This window comes from Chenopodium album, chromosome 12 (assembly GCF_948465745.1).
Source record: "Chenopodium album chromosome 12, dcCheAlbu1.1, whole genome shotgun sequence".
Classification (NCBI taxonomy): domain Eukaryota; kingdom Viridiplantae; phylum Streptophyta; class Magnoliopsida; order Caryophyllales; family Amaranthaceae; genus Chenopodium; species Chenopodium album.
Window position 1 is genome coordinate 9,499,743 of NC_137845.1, and position 15,869 is coordinate 9,515,611.

At 33.1% G+C, this 15,869-nt stretch overlaps 3 protein-coding genes across 3 annotated transcripts; 1 reads left to right on the plus strand and 2 right to left on the minus strand.

Moving 5' to 3' along the window:
- Positions 1-89: 89 nt before the first annotated feature.
- On the plus strand, positions 90-3,751 carry LOC145571900 (BRAP2 RING ZnF UBP domain-containing protein 1-like). The gene is made up of 11 exons (XM_081630928.1): positions 90-468; positions 576-684; positions 769-883; positions 978-1,075; positions 1,652-1,758; positions 1,850-2,090; positions 2,388-2,441; positions 2,641-2,784; positions 2,918-2,982; positions 3,268-3,322; positions 3,495-3,751. Exons 1-11 carry the CDS (start codon positions 173-175, stop codon positions 3,651-3,653), a joined length of 1,443 nt encoding a protein of 480 aa, XP_081487054.1. The 5' UTR covers positions 90-172; the 3' UTR covers positions 3,654-3,751.
- A 564-nt stretch (positions 3,752-4,315) lies between these two features.
- LOC145570270 (cytochrome P450 736A117-like) lies at positions 4,316-7,191 on the minus strand. Its single transcript, XM_081629308.1, has 2 exons — positions 6,253-7,191; positions 4,316-5,078 (listed from the first exon to the last, which is right to left on the minus strand). Exons 1-2 carry the CDS (start codon positions 7,189-7,191, stop codon positions 4,464-4,466), a joined length of 1,554 nt encoding a protein of 517 aa, XP_081485434.1. The 3' UTR covers positions 4,316-4,463.
- A 1,281-nt stretch (positions 7,192-8,472) lies between these two features.
- On the minus strand, positions 8,473-10,443 carry LOC145570271 (cytochrome P450 71AP13-like). Its single transcript, XM_081629309.1, has 2 exons — positions 9,298-10,443; positions 8,473-9,197 (listed from the first exon to the last, which is right to left on the minus strand). Exons 1-2 carry the CDS (start codon positions 10,186-10,188, stop codon positions 8,586-8,588), a joined length of 1,503 nt encoding a protein of 500 aa, XP_081485435.1. The 5' UTR covers positions 10,189-10,443; the 3' UTR covers positions 8,473-8,585.
- Between the last annotated feature and the right edge of the window lie 5,426 nt (positions 10,444-15,869).

Sequence of the window (15,869 nt, forward strand, 5' to 3'; positions counted from 1 at the left end):
TTCTTTAAAAAAATAAAAAATAGTATGGAGTATATTGTTTAAATTTTGGAAGGTGTTAGAATTCAGCTCATAACCGCCATTTTCCCGCGAGAGCAAAGACCCAACAAACTCTGCAAATCACTTCACTTTCTCACCATTTTTCCCGATCAAACTCCGGTGAAGCAATCTGAAAATGTTCGCGATTCGAATTCATTCAGTTGACACAGAACACCCCCTTTTTCTCTCTCTTCCTTCGAACTCAAACCCCAGCCATAATCTTAACCCTAACCCTAAATTCGTCGAGCGCAGAGGCATAATTCATCTCTTCCGAGCCCTAATCCGCCATCCTTCAACTTCCGATTCATCTGCATCCACTTCGCGATCTACTCTCCTCTTTATTGTAGCTGTTCCCAATTATTTCTCCTCTGATGATTTGCTTCGATTCTTCGGGTCCCATGTTGCGGATATATCCGAATTTATCATCATTAGGTAAATTTATTATCTGGGTTTTGTTCATTTCGAGTTTAATTTTTGTGGGTTTTGAGTAATTTTGTATTTGGTTGATTTTGATTTTTTTTTTTTTTTTTGGGTGATAGAAATGATGGTATGGAGGATAGGTACAGTGTGTTGATTCGAACTTCGAATCAGGTTACAGCTGATGCGTTTTATCGTAGTTTTAATGGAAAGCGGTTTTCGCCACCCGAGGTTAGCAATTTCTGATTTGATTGAGTGAGTTGTGAATTGATATGTGTATGATCATGTACTGATGCAGTTGTGTTTTGTGATTAGGTTGAGATATGCCACATTTTATTTGTTCTTTCAATAGAGTTTACTGAATTTGGAGAAATCGCCAGCACTTCGCCTTCTGATTATGTCGAGCTGCCTACTTGCCCCATTTGTCTAGGTTGATTCTGCATTGAGTAGTAGAGTATTATCTGTAATTGTTGATTGATAATGTGTGTTGATTTAGTTTCTTAACGAGTTGTTTTCGCTTGTAGAGAGACTGGACCAAGATACTAGTGGAATTCAGAGTACACTCTGTGATCATTCGTTTGATTGTTCTTGCATTTCTAAATGGACCTATTTGTCTTGCCAGGTCAGTATTTACTAATAAGTCGTTAATGTAGCTTGCAATTTTCTGGAAATGTTAAATATTTGATAAAAAATTTTGACATCAATTGTTTGATGCTAGTTTGTTTGAAGATGGTGATCATATTAGACGCGATAGTGACCTATGTTTACTGGAAAAACTTTTTTCTGCGTAATTGGAAGAAATATGGTTAGAATTGTGATGCTAAAACGCAGTATAAGTGGAAATGAAGGTGGTTATCCCATTTACATGTGTTTGTTGGTTTGAGTAGGAGTAGGATGGGTTCAGGTGGTTGGAATGCAAAGGTTTAATTCCCACAACTTTCATTCAATTTGTAAATATGTATATATTCATGCCAATACCCCCATTTGGCTAAATCTGAAACCTTGGCACCTGCTTAAGGAGTGGCTTATACGAAAAAACTTGTCCTCTGCTCACAGTTTTTCTAGATCCTGAAGAATGAAAGAAACCATTGCTGTTTGCTGGGCTACAATTTGGAAGCTTGTGAAATTTTGTGGTCTTGGCTACACAAGCATTGATCAATAATGCAGTATAAATTAATTTTGCTATGCATGTCATCAGGTTTGTCGATTATGCCAGCAGCCGGATGATAGACCTAACTGTTCTGTTTGTGATACATCAGAGAACCTCTGGGTTTGCATCATATGTGGCTTTGTTGGATGTGGAAGGTAAAATGGCCATCATTTTGCTTGAGTAAGTATCTCAAAGCATTCACATTTCTGGCATTAGCTGTCTCAAGCTTTTGGTTGTTGCTTTTAGGTATAAAGAAGGACACACTTTTAGGCATTGGAAAGATACACAGCATTGCTATTCACTCAATTTAGAGACGCAGAGGGTTTGGGATTATGAAGGTGACAGTTATGTTCATCGATTAAACCATTCCAAAGCTGGTGAAAAGTCAGTGGCGGTTGACTCACATTGCATGTCCTATGATGGAGATTGTGTCCACGATGAGGATTCTGAAATGACTGGTGTTCTCTATGGCAGCAAAGTCGAAGCAGTATGTCCTTTAATGATTTACTTATAGTAATACCTATGGCGATCATATTATTATGAATCATGTTTGAAGTTAAACTACTCATTTGAAACAGAATTATAAATCACTCAACCTTTGAACCAGAATCATGTGTTTTCTTTAAGTTTTAATTTGAACTGGAAAGTACAATTATAAATAGTTGCACCCAGATATTTCTAAATGATTATGAACTCCAGTGTTTTGTTTTGTAATTTTTTCAATGCTAGAGCAAATTATCTTCAAAGATGAACAATTGCTTACATTCTTACTTTTTGGGCACAGATTACAGATGAGTACAATCATCTTCTTGCAACTCAGCTGGAGAACCATAGACAGGTCCTTATGTTTTCTATACTTTTGCTTTGATAATGAATTCAGTTTTTGTTTAAACTGTTGAAATAGTTTAGTTGTTTTGATGAAGTGCTTGATTGAGGTCTAAGTGGAATGATTTAAGAACTTTTGTTAGGTATATTCTTATCTAATGAGTGGTGAAGATGATAGATTAGCTTCAATATTCTCTCTCTTCTTTGGTTAGTATTATGAATCTCTGCTTGTTGAGGCCAGAAGTAAAAAGGATAATAGTATTGCCGTGGCTGTTGAGAAGGCTGTAACAACAAAGATGCAAGACCTGCAGTGCAGACTGGAAAAATACGAAGAAGAAAAAAAGGCAGTAATGGATGTGAGTAAACATCTTGAGAAATCTACTTGTTCTTATAAAAAGACTTTTCTACATTGTCTTTGGTTATCTATCTGATTCTCTACAGAATATATATTCGTTCCTTAACATCCCTACCTCTTTCTTCTTTTTTCAGAAGAATCATATTCTAATGAGGGGGCAGGAAGAGTACAAGAAAAAGATGAAGGAACTTGAGGAAAGGTTAGCGTGCTAAACTTTAAAAATTTCAATAATATCCTTAATGATACTTCAGCTATGAATTTTAAAGAAAAGGTTACACCTGTACAAAGGAGATGTGAATAATTAAATTGTACTTTGTATTAGATATGATATTAAAACTCGATTCTCTTAAAATGACCAAGATGATTTGACCTATTATATAGGGAAGAAAGGAGTGGTTGATTCTTCTTCTTTTTAATATTTGGTTGTGAGAATGTTCTGCGTGTTTTAGCTTAATTTCAAATCTTCATTTCTTTTGTTGGTCAGGGAGATGAAGTCTCTAAGATCAAGGGATGAGCAGATCATTGATCTTGAGGAGCAGGTGAATTTTTTTAATAGTGTTCTAATCTCTACTAACCTCCCCCCCCCCCCCCCCCCCCCCCCTCTCTCTTTCATCTTGAATGTGTAAACTTCCAATTTAAGCCTCCACATTTATTACTTCATCCATGGATGAAAGGCGTGTGAACATAATTTTAATTATTTTCGCATAACAGATTCGAGACCTTAAAATCTATGTGGAAGCACAAAGGAAAATTGGCAGCATAACAGATTCAGATGGCTTAAAAGGAGGAACATTGCTGCCTGTGCCTGAAATGCAATCTGCTCCTGCCAATCCAAAGAGGCGTACAAAGTCAGGCCGACATCGTAATTAAACTTTCATGTCAGGACTTGCTTGTGTGTATAGAGATAAGATTGTCTAGAGTGGCTTGTCATTGTGAATATGAAACGATGTAGATTTTTTAAAGTTCAATCAATGATCACTTTGCATGTCTTCAGAATATTGCTTGAGAAGCTTCAGTATAAGCTTTTATATGTTTGGATTGCACATTTGGAGATAAGGTGGAAGAGACTACATGCCTTTCAAAATAATTGTGCTTCTGTGAGTTATTTCAGGATCGAATGTCTTATGGATCAAATATTGATGAAAATATGTGATTTTACAGGGATGTCAACTTCAAAAGTAATGTCTCCTTTGGATTCTCTTAGTATGAGTACAGTACAGGGGGTGTAATCAGAAAATCCATTTCATGAAAAGTATTTAGGCGCAGGGTGCAGGTGAGGCAAATAACTTCCTAAGACATTTCTGGGCTTCCATAAAAAGGTAGGTGCACTCAAGGGTGATTTTTTTACTTATTTGATATTTTGTTGCTCATTTTAATATTATAAAATGAGCAAAAATATAAAATGAGCAGAAATGACCCTTGGATGTTCTTTGCACCTGGGAGTATAGAATTTTTTTTTCCATCCCTGAGCTAAAAATACTTGTATTTTAAAGAAAAGCACCAAGGTTAAATAAGCCAAAATGGAATAGAAATAAGAAAGAAACTGGTGAACTGGTGGTTATAATGTTACTGCAGGTTGGCTTACAATTCTAATCTAAACAAAGAAATTAAAGCATTATTCAGGGGTGACTAGGATTGATGCAGATAAGAGTTGTTGGTATATGTTGATGCTTTGATTGTTCACCAGGTAAAACGGGGAGTTGCAATGGCGCGAAGTGGAGTCTCCCTGTGAATTGTAAGTCCAGGGTGTTCCTCCATGTCCAAATTCTTTCCTTGAGCTCCTTCTGGCAATGCCCAATCAAACTTCTGCATGAAGTTTGCTAACACAAGCTCTAAGTTCGCGGTGCCAAAATATATCCCTGGGCACCCCCTCCTTCCTGATCCAAATGGAATCAAGTTGAAGTGCTGCCCCTTAAAGTCTATGGAAGAATTCAGAAACCTCTCGGGATTGAATCGTTCAGGTTCTTTCCAAAAACTCGGGTCTCTATGGATTGTCCATGCATTGATGATGACTTGTGTTTTAGCAGGTATGTCATAGCCATTGAGCTGTGTTTCTCGAGACGAAATGCGAGGCAATAACAAGGGAACTGGAGGATGTAGCCTAAATGTCTCCTTGATTACTGCTTTCAGGTACTCCATTTTCTCAAGATCATTCTCTGTTATGTTTGCTTTATCTCTGGTTATTTCCCTCACTTCTTTCTGTAGAGATTCCATGATTGTTGGATTTCTTAAAAGTTCAGACATGACCCATTCTAGTGTTGCATAAGTTGTTGTAGACCCAGCTACAAACATGTCCTGCATCAAACATTGGATTAGTGATCAAATCTAGTATTTAGAATACTGGGTCCTATTAGGCTAGAACCCCTCACGTGTTAACCCATCTCATGTTAGTGGGCTAGATAGACACTTGGGGAGGGAGAGGGTAAGGTCGTAAGGGGATCCTTTCCTCAAAGTTGTCTTTAAAGGAGATTCAATCCCTAACAGATTGAAAGGTGCTATACTTAATACGAAGTACTCCAAATATAATTGTGGCACAAGTTTGAAAACTTAGATCAGAAAAACAAATATTTTCAAAACTTTATTAAGCGAGAATTTATTAGATTCGTTTTGATGTACATTTTCAAACCATCAAATTTCTACAATATATTTTTCTCATTTGAAATTGAATATTAATGGTCAAAGATGATATTGGTGTCCATGAGAATAGTGCCAATAATAAATTTAAACAACGTTACGTTACAAATAATTTGTTTGGTACTCCCTCTTCTTTTTAATAAATGCAACAGTTTTATTTTTGTAGTCAAACTTAATGAACTTTGACTGCACTATTGATAAATACATACCGTACAAAGTAAATAATACGAGTATTATCATGTGATACCCTGTTATATACTTGTATATTTTATTCTCACAAATTGAAAAGAACAAATTTAGATATGTTATTGCTCAAAATGCCTCAAAAATTCAAAATGTTAACTTTCTTATACATATGAAAAGATATTATTTATTTTATTTTTTTTGCTCAGATATAGTAGTATGTATTATTGAAGAACTTGAAAAATAAAGGCTTTCGACTTTCGTTAATGTAAAAAAAACATAGGGACTAACTTAAATAACAAAATTATAGATTTCAAATTCATTTTATTTTTTTCAAAGTATGTGATTATGTACTTCACTACTTGATATCAAAAGGGTATATAAGAAATTTTCTTTTTTAATTACAAGGACTGACTTTCCAATAACTCTGTTCTTCCTGGGATCAGATATGTGGATTTTTTATTTTTTTTATTTTTTTTTAAAAAATGTGGATTAATTGGTTGTACTTAACATGCAATAGTGAAATCAACTTAAATAATCATGAAAAATTATGCTTAAAATTTTTGTATCTAACATTTAAAAAAACCAATTTATAAGGTTTAGATAAGGAGATTAATAACATAGAAAAGGTGTATGAAATAATTGAACATACCAATATAATGCCTTTGATGCTATCCTTGTCAAGGCTCATTTCGGCTGAATGATCTTGTTGCAGCTCTAGTAAAACATCTACAAAATCTTGTTTGTTTTCAGATTTTTCCCCTTCATTTATGCCCTTTAATTTATGCTCTTGGACTAAACTTTCAAGAAAGCTATCCATATTTCTTGAAACTTGCTTAACATCCTTCTCCACACCATTCACGTGATTAATCCATCCTAGCCAAGGGATAAAATCACCTATGTTAATGCTGCCTATGAGTTCTTCGTGCTTTTCGTGCAACTCCTTGAAATCGATCCCGTCTCTTTGTCCATTGAACTTCATCCCAAAGGCTGCCCTGCATATAACATCAGTTGAAAAATTGGAAAGCATCTTACTTAAGTTTACTGCTTTTGACGGTGATGAACTTCTAATCTCTTCCACGATTTGTGCTATTTCTTCTTCTCTGACATTATGGAATGCCTGGACTCTGTTGTAGCTTAGAAGTTGGTTGACACATATGCTTCTCATTCGTCTCCAATAGTCACCATAAGGTGCTGTTGCAACATCTCTACAGTCGTAAAGAAGCCTTTTGAACATGCTTAGAATTGGCCTGTTTGCGAAAATTGTGTCATGTGATTTCATAATCTTGCATGCTGCCTCCGCGGATGTGACTACAAGGACCGGTTTTCTGCCAAAGTAGAGTAACATGAGATCTCCATGTTGTTTGGCTAAACTATGCAATGATCGGTGTGGTAGTTTCTTGTCAATTTGATGCAAGTTTCCTATGATTGGAAGTTTTGATGGAGAAGGCGGTAGGTGATTTCGGGTTTTGTGGTTAAAGAGGAGTTTGTAAATGGAGAAGATGAAGAAGAATAAGAATGGTAAGGCTGTGAAAGGGTGCAAAAAGAACAAGTTTATTTGAGACTCTAGCAATTGCTTGATATTAGACATTTTCTCTATGTTTTTGCTTCACTTGTGAATTGTGATAGAGCTATTTTCTCCTTTAATTTTCTAGAATGTGAGAGAGCTTGTGTACTAAAATCTATTTTTTATCAAGGGCTAATAGGGCTATATATATAATAAGTACAAACCTTAGGGATGGCCATAGGATTAATTTGTTTTTTTCCCTTTAAAACTCTAATTATTTATTATTTTTTTTTTATATATAAAATCACAAGTGATACCTTATCATAGCTTTAAGTATATTGTGATTTCTTCCCATTTATGTTGATCTCAATTGATTTATATCAAATGTTTCTTCTGTTTAGTGATATCTTTCTGATCTCCTTCCAAATTTGTCAATTAATTTATTAATATTACCTTTGTTTCATAATGTTCTCCAGAAATTTTAATGGTAAGCTAATTAGCTTGTTATGCCACATAAGATTTTAAGCTAATATCTTTTGTAGATAGTTTGTGTTCCAGTTGTTAGCTACTAGCTTGTGGTTTATATGAGACTTATTTTTTTAATTAGCTTTTTAAATTTAATTTTATATCAACCCCTTTTTTCGACAAGTTTTTTCTCGAGCAAATTATATTTACCTGACGAAGCTAATTTTATTTTGTTCCAGTGGTCAAGCTAGTAGCTAATAAATTTTTCAAATTGCAAGCAAGTCCCTAACTACAACCATTGGAGATGTTCTAACACTAATATATTCTTGACACTTACTTTGATTATTTCATTTTATCCACCTTATATTATCACTTTACTCCTATTACTCTACAATATTTATATCTTTTGACTCGATTTATCTTACTCTTTTATTTACGTTTTTCGCACATTTACTCTCTTTTTTGCGCTCCCTTATAATTTGTCTTAATTCTTGCGTTTTATTGTTACCTTTCCGAGTTTTTGGGGGAAATTAAAAGAAATAATTGACGTGTTATCCCATGTGCTTTGTTAATTGTCCCTTTTGCTTTTTCCATGTCTGTATTGCCTTGCCACATGATTAAAAGGGGCCCAAAACAAAGTCATGTATAATGTATTAATTTACTTCTTCAGAGTTCAACCTGCGCAGTTAACATATAACTGATACAAGTAATTACTAATTGATGTTATTTAAGCCAGAAAGTAGAATAATTAAATCCCTGATGAACTAATGTTTCGTTCTGAATCAAACTATTTGCCTAGTTCCAATAGTCATGTTTTCTTAGTTAGTTTTCATGCAATCGAAGAACAGAGCATTTTACTCGTAAATATGATGAATAATGCTCTCTAGTTTGGATTTGTAGTGATGATTCAAAACTCGACTTTGTGTACATAAAATTACAATACATAACATAGAGCACAGGCTTACTTCCACCTTTTTTTTTTCCTGAATTTATACAAGTAGTGTCTTCAGTCTTCAGGATACTTGTGGTTTAGCAACTACAATAAGATCAGATGTCTTATGCATGGATATACCAAAAGCTTCTGAAAGATCCAAATCTTTTGCTTCTACTCCTGGAGGAAGGTCCCAGTCAAAGCTGTGGAGAAGTTGAGCAAGAGCGAGCTCTATAGTCACAGTTCCGAACATGATGCCTGGACATCCTCTTCTTCCTGCACCAAATGGTAACAGCTCAAAATCCTGCCCCTTGAAATCAATTGCACTGTTTAGGAATCTGTCAGGATTGAATGTGTATGGATCTTTCCAGGATTTAGGGTCCCTCCCTATAGCCCAGACATTGATGAAAACCCGTGTTTTTGCAGGGATATCGTACCCTTCAATAGTAACCTCTTTGATGGACTCTCTTGGTACAAGTACAGGTACAGGGGGATGCAGGCGGAAGACCTCTTTTATAACAGCTTTAAGGTAGTGCAGCTGAGGTAAATCACTTTCTAAGACAGTTTTTCTTTCTCTTAAAACGCTTCGTACTTCTGTTTGTGCTTTCTTCATTACTTCCGGGTTCATAATCATTTCTGTCATTCCCCAATCTAGTGTTATGAAGCTTGTATCAGTACCTGCTGCAAACATGTCCTGGACACGATAATCATATATTTAGTATATAGCCTTTACTCGAAAGTAAACTCTGTTTTTGCTGAGTTAATTAGCAAGAATTTTGAATTGAACATCTTACCAGTAGAATAGCCTTGATGTTGTCCATAGTTAAAGGCATTTCACTTGAATGGTCTTTTTGTATGTCGAGTAAAACATCTAGAAGGTCCTTCGCTCCCTCAGTTTTCCTCTGTGGACTCAGATGTTCTTGAATCACCTTGTTGAAAAAGCTATCAAATCGTTTGAACGTCTTCTTTAGCCTTGATTTATGGCCTGTTAGTGTGTGCACAAATTCTTTAGAAGGGAAAAAATCTCCTATGCTAAAACCCCCAAGCAACTCTTGGTACTCATCAAGCATACTTTGGAAACCATGTAAATCATACTCGCCTCCCTCAGAGAAATTCCGCCCAAGAACAACTCTACAGAGGACATCATTCGCGTACAAGCCAAGTACCTTTGTCAGACTGATTTCCTGATGACAAGAATCTGCAATCCTATGAACTAAGCGAGACACTTCTTCCTTTCTTACAAAGTCATAAGACTGAACCCTTTTAGTGCTTAAAAGCTCTAGTATGCAGATCTTTCTTACATGCCTCCAGTAAGCGCCATAAGGAGAGAAAACAATGTTAGTGCAGTTATAAAAGAGCCATTTGGCAGAATACAGCTGAGGCCGGCTGCAAAATTCTAGATCATGCGTCTTCATCACTTCCTTGGCCATAGCAGCAGATGAAACTACGACTGTTGGAACCTCGCCAAGCTGTAGGAAGAATATAGGTCCTAATTCCTGTGCAAGTTTCCTGAGTGTGAGAGGGGGCATTTTGCCTAACTGATGAAGGTTCCCAATTATAGGCAGTTTTCTAGGACATGGTGGGAGATTGAATTTTCTTCTTGTTTGATAATCTTTAAGTAGATACTTGAGTGGCATAAGTATGAAAACAAAAGCACAGACCAAGCTAAAAAGGATGCATTCCATCTTGTGATTATTTCTTCGGGTTTGCTGGTTGAACGCTTCAATTCTGACACTAATTTGCTCAAAAATATAATTCTAGAACGATAACATATAAACTCTTGCATACAGCAAAAACTTGTAATGGCAATACGCGACAGGTTAGCTATATTGTATGAACGGTGATTCTTGGAAAAGTAGTAAAATCCTTTAGCCCTTGTCCATGAAAATATCTTTGTAGTATACGGCCATTTACTTCATTTAATTTTGTTATCTTACTACGGAGATATCAAACATGTTAGTTGTTTAAAGTCTGTTCAAAATAATCGCCTCAGCTACATATGAACGGATTATTCTGCTAAAGGGCGTGACATATGCTTATCTTTATGCTGCGAGGTTTTCGTGGCTCGCATTGTTTTGTTGATTTTTTCAAAGTCCATGAAGATTGGACAGACTATATATCAAACGTTGTTGTTACTCTCATAGTTTTATTCAGTGTGGGTGTGGACAGTTTGTCGTCTGAAGTTGGCCTTTGGAAATGTCTTAACATGCTTACTTCTTGTCAACATCAAAACTTGTATCCTATCTATGTCAGATTAATGTCTATCTTCTATACGGAATCAAAGATGTAACAACGTAACAATTAATCGTGAAGCAAAATTTTAGATTGAGCATGTAAAATTATCCCTTGAAGGCATCGTACAAGAAATTAATGCTGGCTAATGTCGTGTTGTGTTCTACTGTTTTGGCTAATGTCGTGTTTTGTACTCCTTATGTCTTTTTTGTAACAAGTCAATAAAAAATAATATTGTAAGTGTACTGTGGAGTATATATACACATAACATCCATATAATCGAGGTACAAAACACAATTTAATATAATTTAATATTTTAGTAAGACTGAAATCTGAATCAAACGTTTCATAAACTATGAAGGCATAGAAATATGCCTAATCATTGTAAAATACATGCCAAATGTCAAATTGTTATACACAATGAATCACAGGTAATCAACATTTTGTTGCATTCTACTCTGTAATGTTTTTTTCTTGGCATTTTGATTTCTGGGTGTACTGATTTTATGCAATTTCTATTGATTTTATGACTTTTTGTTGTATTTTGTTGATTTCTGTTAATTTTGATTACTAGGTAAGCTTTTGCATGCTATTGATCGTGATTCATTTTTGTTGTATTATGTTGATTTTGGTGCATTTTGTTGTATTCTTGGGATGTTAATGTCTTATTAGAACTTGGGTTTCTCCGTAAGGTTTTATTGGTTAGACTTATTTAGACTTATGAATGTATAATTTCTGTTTTCCCAAGGTATGGTTTGGCTTTGGAATAAGGATTTTGATTACAAAGTTGGCAATTTTTGAGCTTTGTGGTGCTTTAGGGTCTGTTCACATTTACTGAACTGAACTTATTATAACTGAACTGAATATTTTATAAAAGAAGGAAATTAGAAGCGGAATTGAACTAAATTAAACCAAAGTAAGCTAAAATGAATAGCCCCTTAGTCTTATTTTAGTGTTTGTTTTCCCTGAATATTGTTTGGGAAATACTCAAGATGTTATCGTTCCTGGCCATTTGAACTCTTTGAGTCATTCCGTTCTTTTTTGAAATATATTTTTTTTAACGAGACAAATTTAAACCATGAATCTTGATGATTGATTGAATATGAGATCTTGTTAAATTGATTTTTCTCAAACTCCTTTAAGTTAATTGCATTGAAATATGTGAAAAAAGACAAATGAGACACAAAAAAGAAACAGGAAGAGTAATAAGGTGCCCTAAACTTTCATTCTTATTTATCATTACAAATTAAACATAATATTGGAAACTTGTCCACTTGGAACCTTTTTGACATAACTTTAACCCATCTCAACAAGTCAATAGTCCAGTTATTGCTCCTTTTTAGGTCATAATGTGGAAAACATCAAATGGGCTAAAAAGGAGAACAAAGTCCATATATAAAAAGAATACACATTCAAATCAGCCCATATAATTAGTTACATAAACATTTCTTACATTTTTTTTAGGGAACGGTAGCAAGGGCTTTATTAAATTAAATCAAGTTCGGTCAAATTACAAATACTTTGTGGAAAAGAACTCACACATTTCTTACATATTCGTTTAAAGTTATGATAAGTTATAAATATTGAGTTGTTTCTAAGAAGAATGAAGATTTGCTATGGCTTGTTTACTGAAGTTTTGTAGGCCAATTGACCAAACTGGTAAGTAATAAAAATCCCTAGCGACAATTCGGTAAAAAAACTTACTCCGGCGATAATTTGGTAAAAAAAGCTTACCATATACTACAATTTGGTTAAAATAATAAACTCCAACGACATTTAGACCAAAAAAACTATTTTTTTTTTCCAACAAACTCTTTAAAAATCCTAATTTAATTTAATTTCGTGTTTTTAATTTATTTTTCTTTATAAACTTTAAACTAATGTGTCGTCTCCTTTTTATTTTGCTAAATTCCGATACCAAACTTAATTTCAACCCCTTTTTAAAAAGATTTCATTAATAAAGGGTGTGAAAATTGATACTTAATAAGTTTTTTTTTCTTGAAATTATTATATTCCATAAAAAGGGTTGGCAAAAAAAACTACGAAAAACAAACTAATTTAAGTATTTGCGAGTAATTTGTAAGAAATTTTGTATTTTTGGGCTTAAATGTCGCCTAAGATAATTTTATTTACCAAATTGTCGTTTAAGCTTAGCTTTTTTTTTACCAAATTGTCGCCTGAGTTAATTTTTTTACCAAATTGTCACTAAGGGTCTGTTCTCATACGTTGAAATTCAGTTCAGTTTAGCTCAGCTCAGCTTAGCTCAGCTCAGTTCAGTTCAGTTCAGCTCCTAATTTCCTTCTCTTATAAAATATTCATTTCAGTTCAGCTCAGCTCAGTTCAGTTTAGTTCAGTTCAGTTGAGTTCAATCAATGAGAACAAGCCCTAAGGGTCTTTTTTATTTACCAATTTGGTCAATTAGCCAACTTTTGCATGAGACAATGGCCTCAACTATTAGGCATAATCAATCTAAATGAAACCTTCCTACTCCCGTTCACTTGTCCCGGCTTTTATTAAGAATTGAACTTGGATCCATTAAATTAGATTTTTTTTTTCTCTAAAGATATAAATCTTTTTTAAATGTACTTTAATTTACTTAGAATAGGTGCCATATTTTGTATTTTTTTTAATTATTATGAAGTATTTGCTAAGTTCTAATATATTATGGCTAGGGAATGAAGTATTTTATCAAATGAAGCTAATTTAAAATTAAAAAGATAGTTATGATGGGTATGTACATGAAAATATACTTTTCTTAGAAAGTTAGAATAGGTAGGCGCATTATAATTTATTAATTGTCATTTGCTAACTTTTTTTTTTTATTATTATTATTATTCAAAAAAAAAAAAAAAAGTTCTGACAAATTATGGCTAGAGGATGAAGTATCTTATCAAATGAAGCCAAACTAAAATTTAAAAAGATATAAATGAATCGCTCATGTTCTTTTGAAATTTTCTTCATGGAGGCGGTGCATACATATTTTTTAAATTTTTTTTAAGGCAAAATCAACATATAATTGTTTGTAATGAATATATAGCTCGCTGTTCTGAAAAGAACATGACTGTTATAAAATAACATCCAGCTTAATTTTCGTTTTGCAAAATCTAAAGAACATCCGTAATATTAATAAAGAGCATGATAATAGAATGTAATGAACATTATTTTTATTCAACCACCATAACCTAAAGACAAAATTCAAAAAATAATTCAAAATAAACAATGAATGAAACTATGTCACAAATAAAAGTACATTATACTGACAATTAAAGAACATGAAAGAACATTATTTAATTAACAATATGTTCTTTTCACTCTACCTATTACAGGTAAGAAATTAGGAAAGTTAGTTGTAAAACAAAACAAAACATTGAGGGTCTCAGAATTTCCAACCCCTAAATGACACATAAAAGGTTTGGAAAGATGCAAACCTTTCCACTACATTAATCTTGCTTGATGTAAATTGAATCAATACTTGATATTTCAATTACATATTTTTACAAGTAGTTAGTATTCCTTATTATATTGTCTTCTTTTCAAATGAGCCATGTTGAAAAGAAGTGACAGTTTATATAGAGGAGAGACTTTTCAGTGGCTACATTAAAAATGTAGTCATTGTAACTATTTTCAATCTCAACCGTTTAAATATTAATGATTAATCTTGTCCATTCATATATTTGACTTTTCAATTATAATTAATTATAAAAACTACTTTATTTTTTACAAAAAAAAAAAAAAAAAAAAAAAAAAAAAAAAAAAAAAAAAAAGATAGGTATGGAGGATGGATCAAAGTATAACCAAAAAACAATCAATGGAAAACTACCAACTAACCTTGGAAAAAGGAATATGATTTTATACATTGGATAGTTTTATTCGAGTTACATGGCTAATTTGATACTCCGTAGCACAATTATACAATTCATAATGATTGAATTATTGCTCTCCATAATTCTTGTACTAATTGATGGATTTCATATGAAGCACTTAAGTGCTTTTTTTTTTTTTTTTTTTTTTTTTTAAACCAAGTTAAGTGCATTGTTTTGTTCTTCGTACTTATATAGAATTTATCTATGGAGTAGTTTAATTTTTTTTGAGGTAATGGAGTAGATTATTGTGTAGAGGATTAAGGAAAAAACAGTTAAAGAATTTTTTTTTTTGGTATTTTTTATGGTTAACTTAAATCAACGGTTCTAATTTACATAATGATGATCAAGGGTGTAGATTTTGTTATTATAGTGGCTACAATTTTATTGTAGCCATTGCAAAACTGTCCTATATATATAGAGGATTATTATTATTATTATTATTATTTTGAAGGGAAGTTTATATAGTGATTTAACTTCTACTAATTTTCACTTTCCCTCAATAAATTTCATCCATTGTAAAATTATATTATTCGCCCGTGGAAAAGAAGTTCCAAAACTTGACAAGTTTTGTACTGTCCGAAGTGTATAGTATAGTTAAATCACGAGATTAATAAGGTGGCATGCACAAAATATCGTACAACGGTCAAACAAATTCATGTACAAATAATTCTGAAATACAATGATCAAACAAATTCATGTACAAATAATCCAAAAATGTTGAAGACATATAACAAACATCATCTACATTAATTTCAAATAAAATGACATGCACAAACAAATAAGCATGACCATCAAACAATGAATGGACAACTTTATTGAAAATGACTATACATTCATATAATTGGACCTTTGGGGTGATGAGATATTTGAATATCGTTGGATATTTGAGTCCAATCAAAGATACATACTAGAGCCCAGATGCCTGAATTTCAGTTCCAAAAGGTCCACCTGAAGGTATACTTGAAAATTTTGATTATCTTCATTTTTTTAATTCATTTTTCATTCTTTACAAGATTAAAAGATAGTTTGGAAAATTGGAACACTAAAAATCTAAAATGTCAATCGAAAATATTGTCAATAATACCAAATTTGGACATCTCAAACTATTGGCTAGTATGGACGTATGGTTGTTGCATTCACATCATTTTACAATTGGCTATTAATTATAACTTTTGATAAATATCCTATAACTCTATCCCATTTTCTACTTTTTGCTAAATTCGGTAAGTCACAAAAACATACTCTACAACTGTGTAATGATATCTTATAAA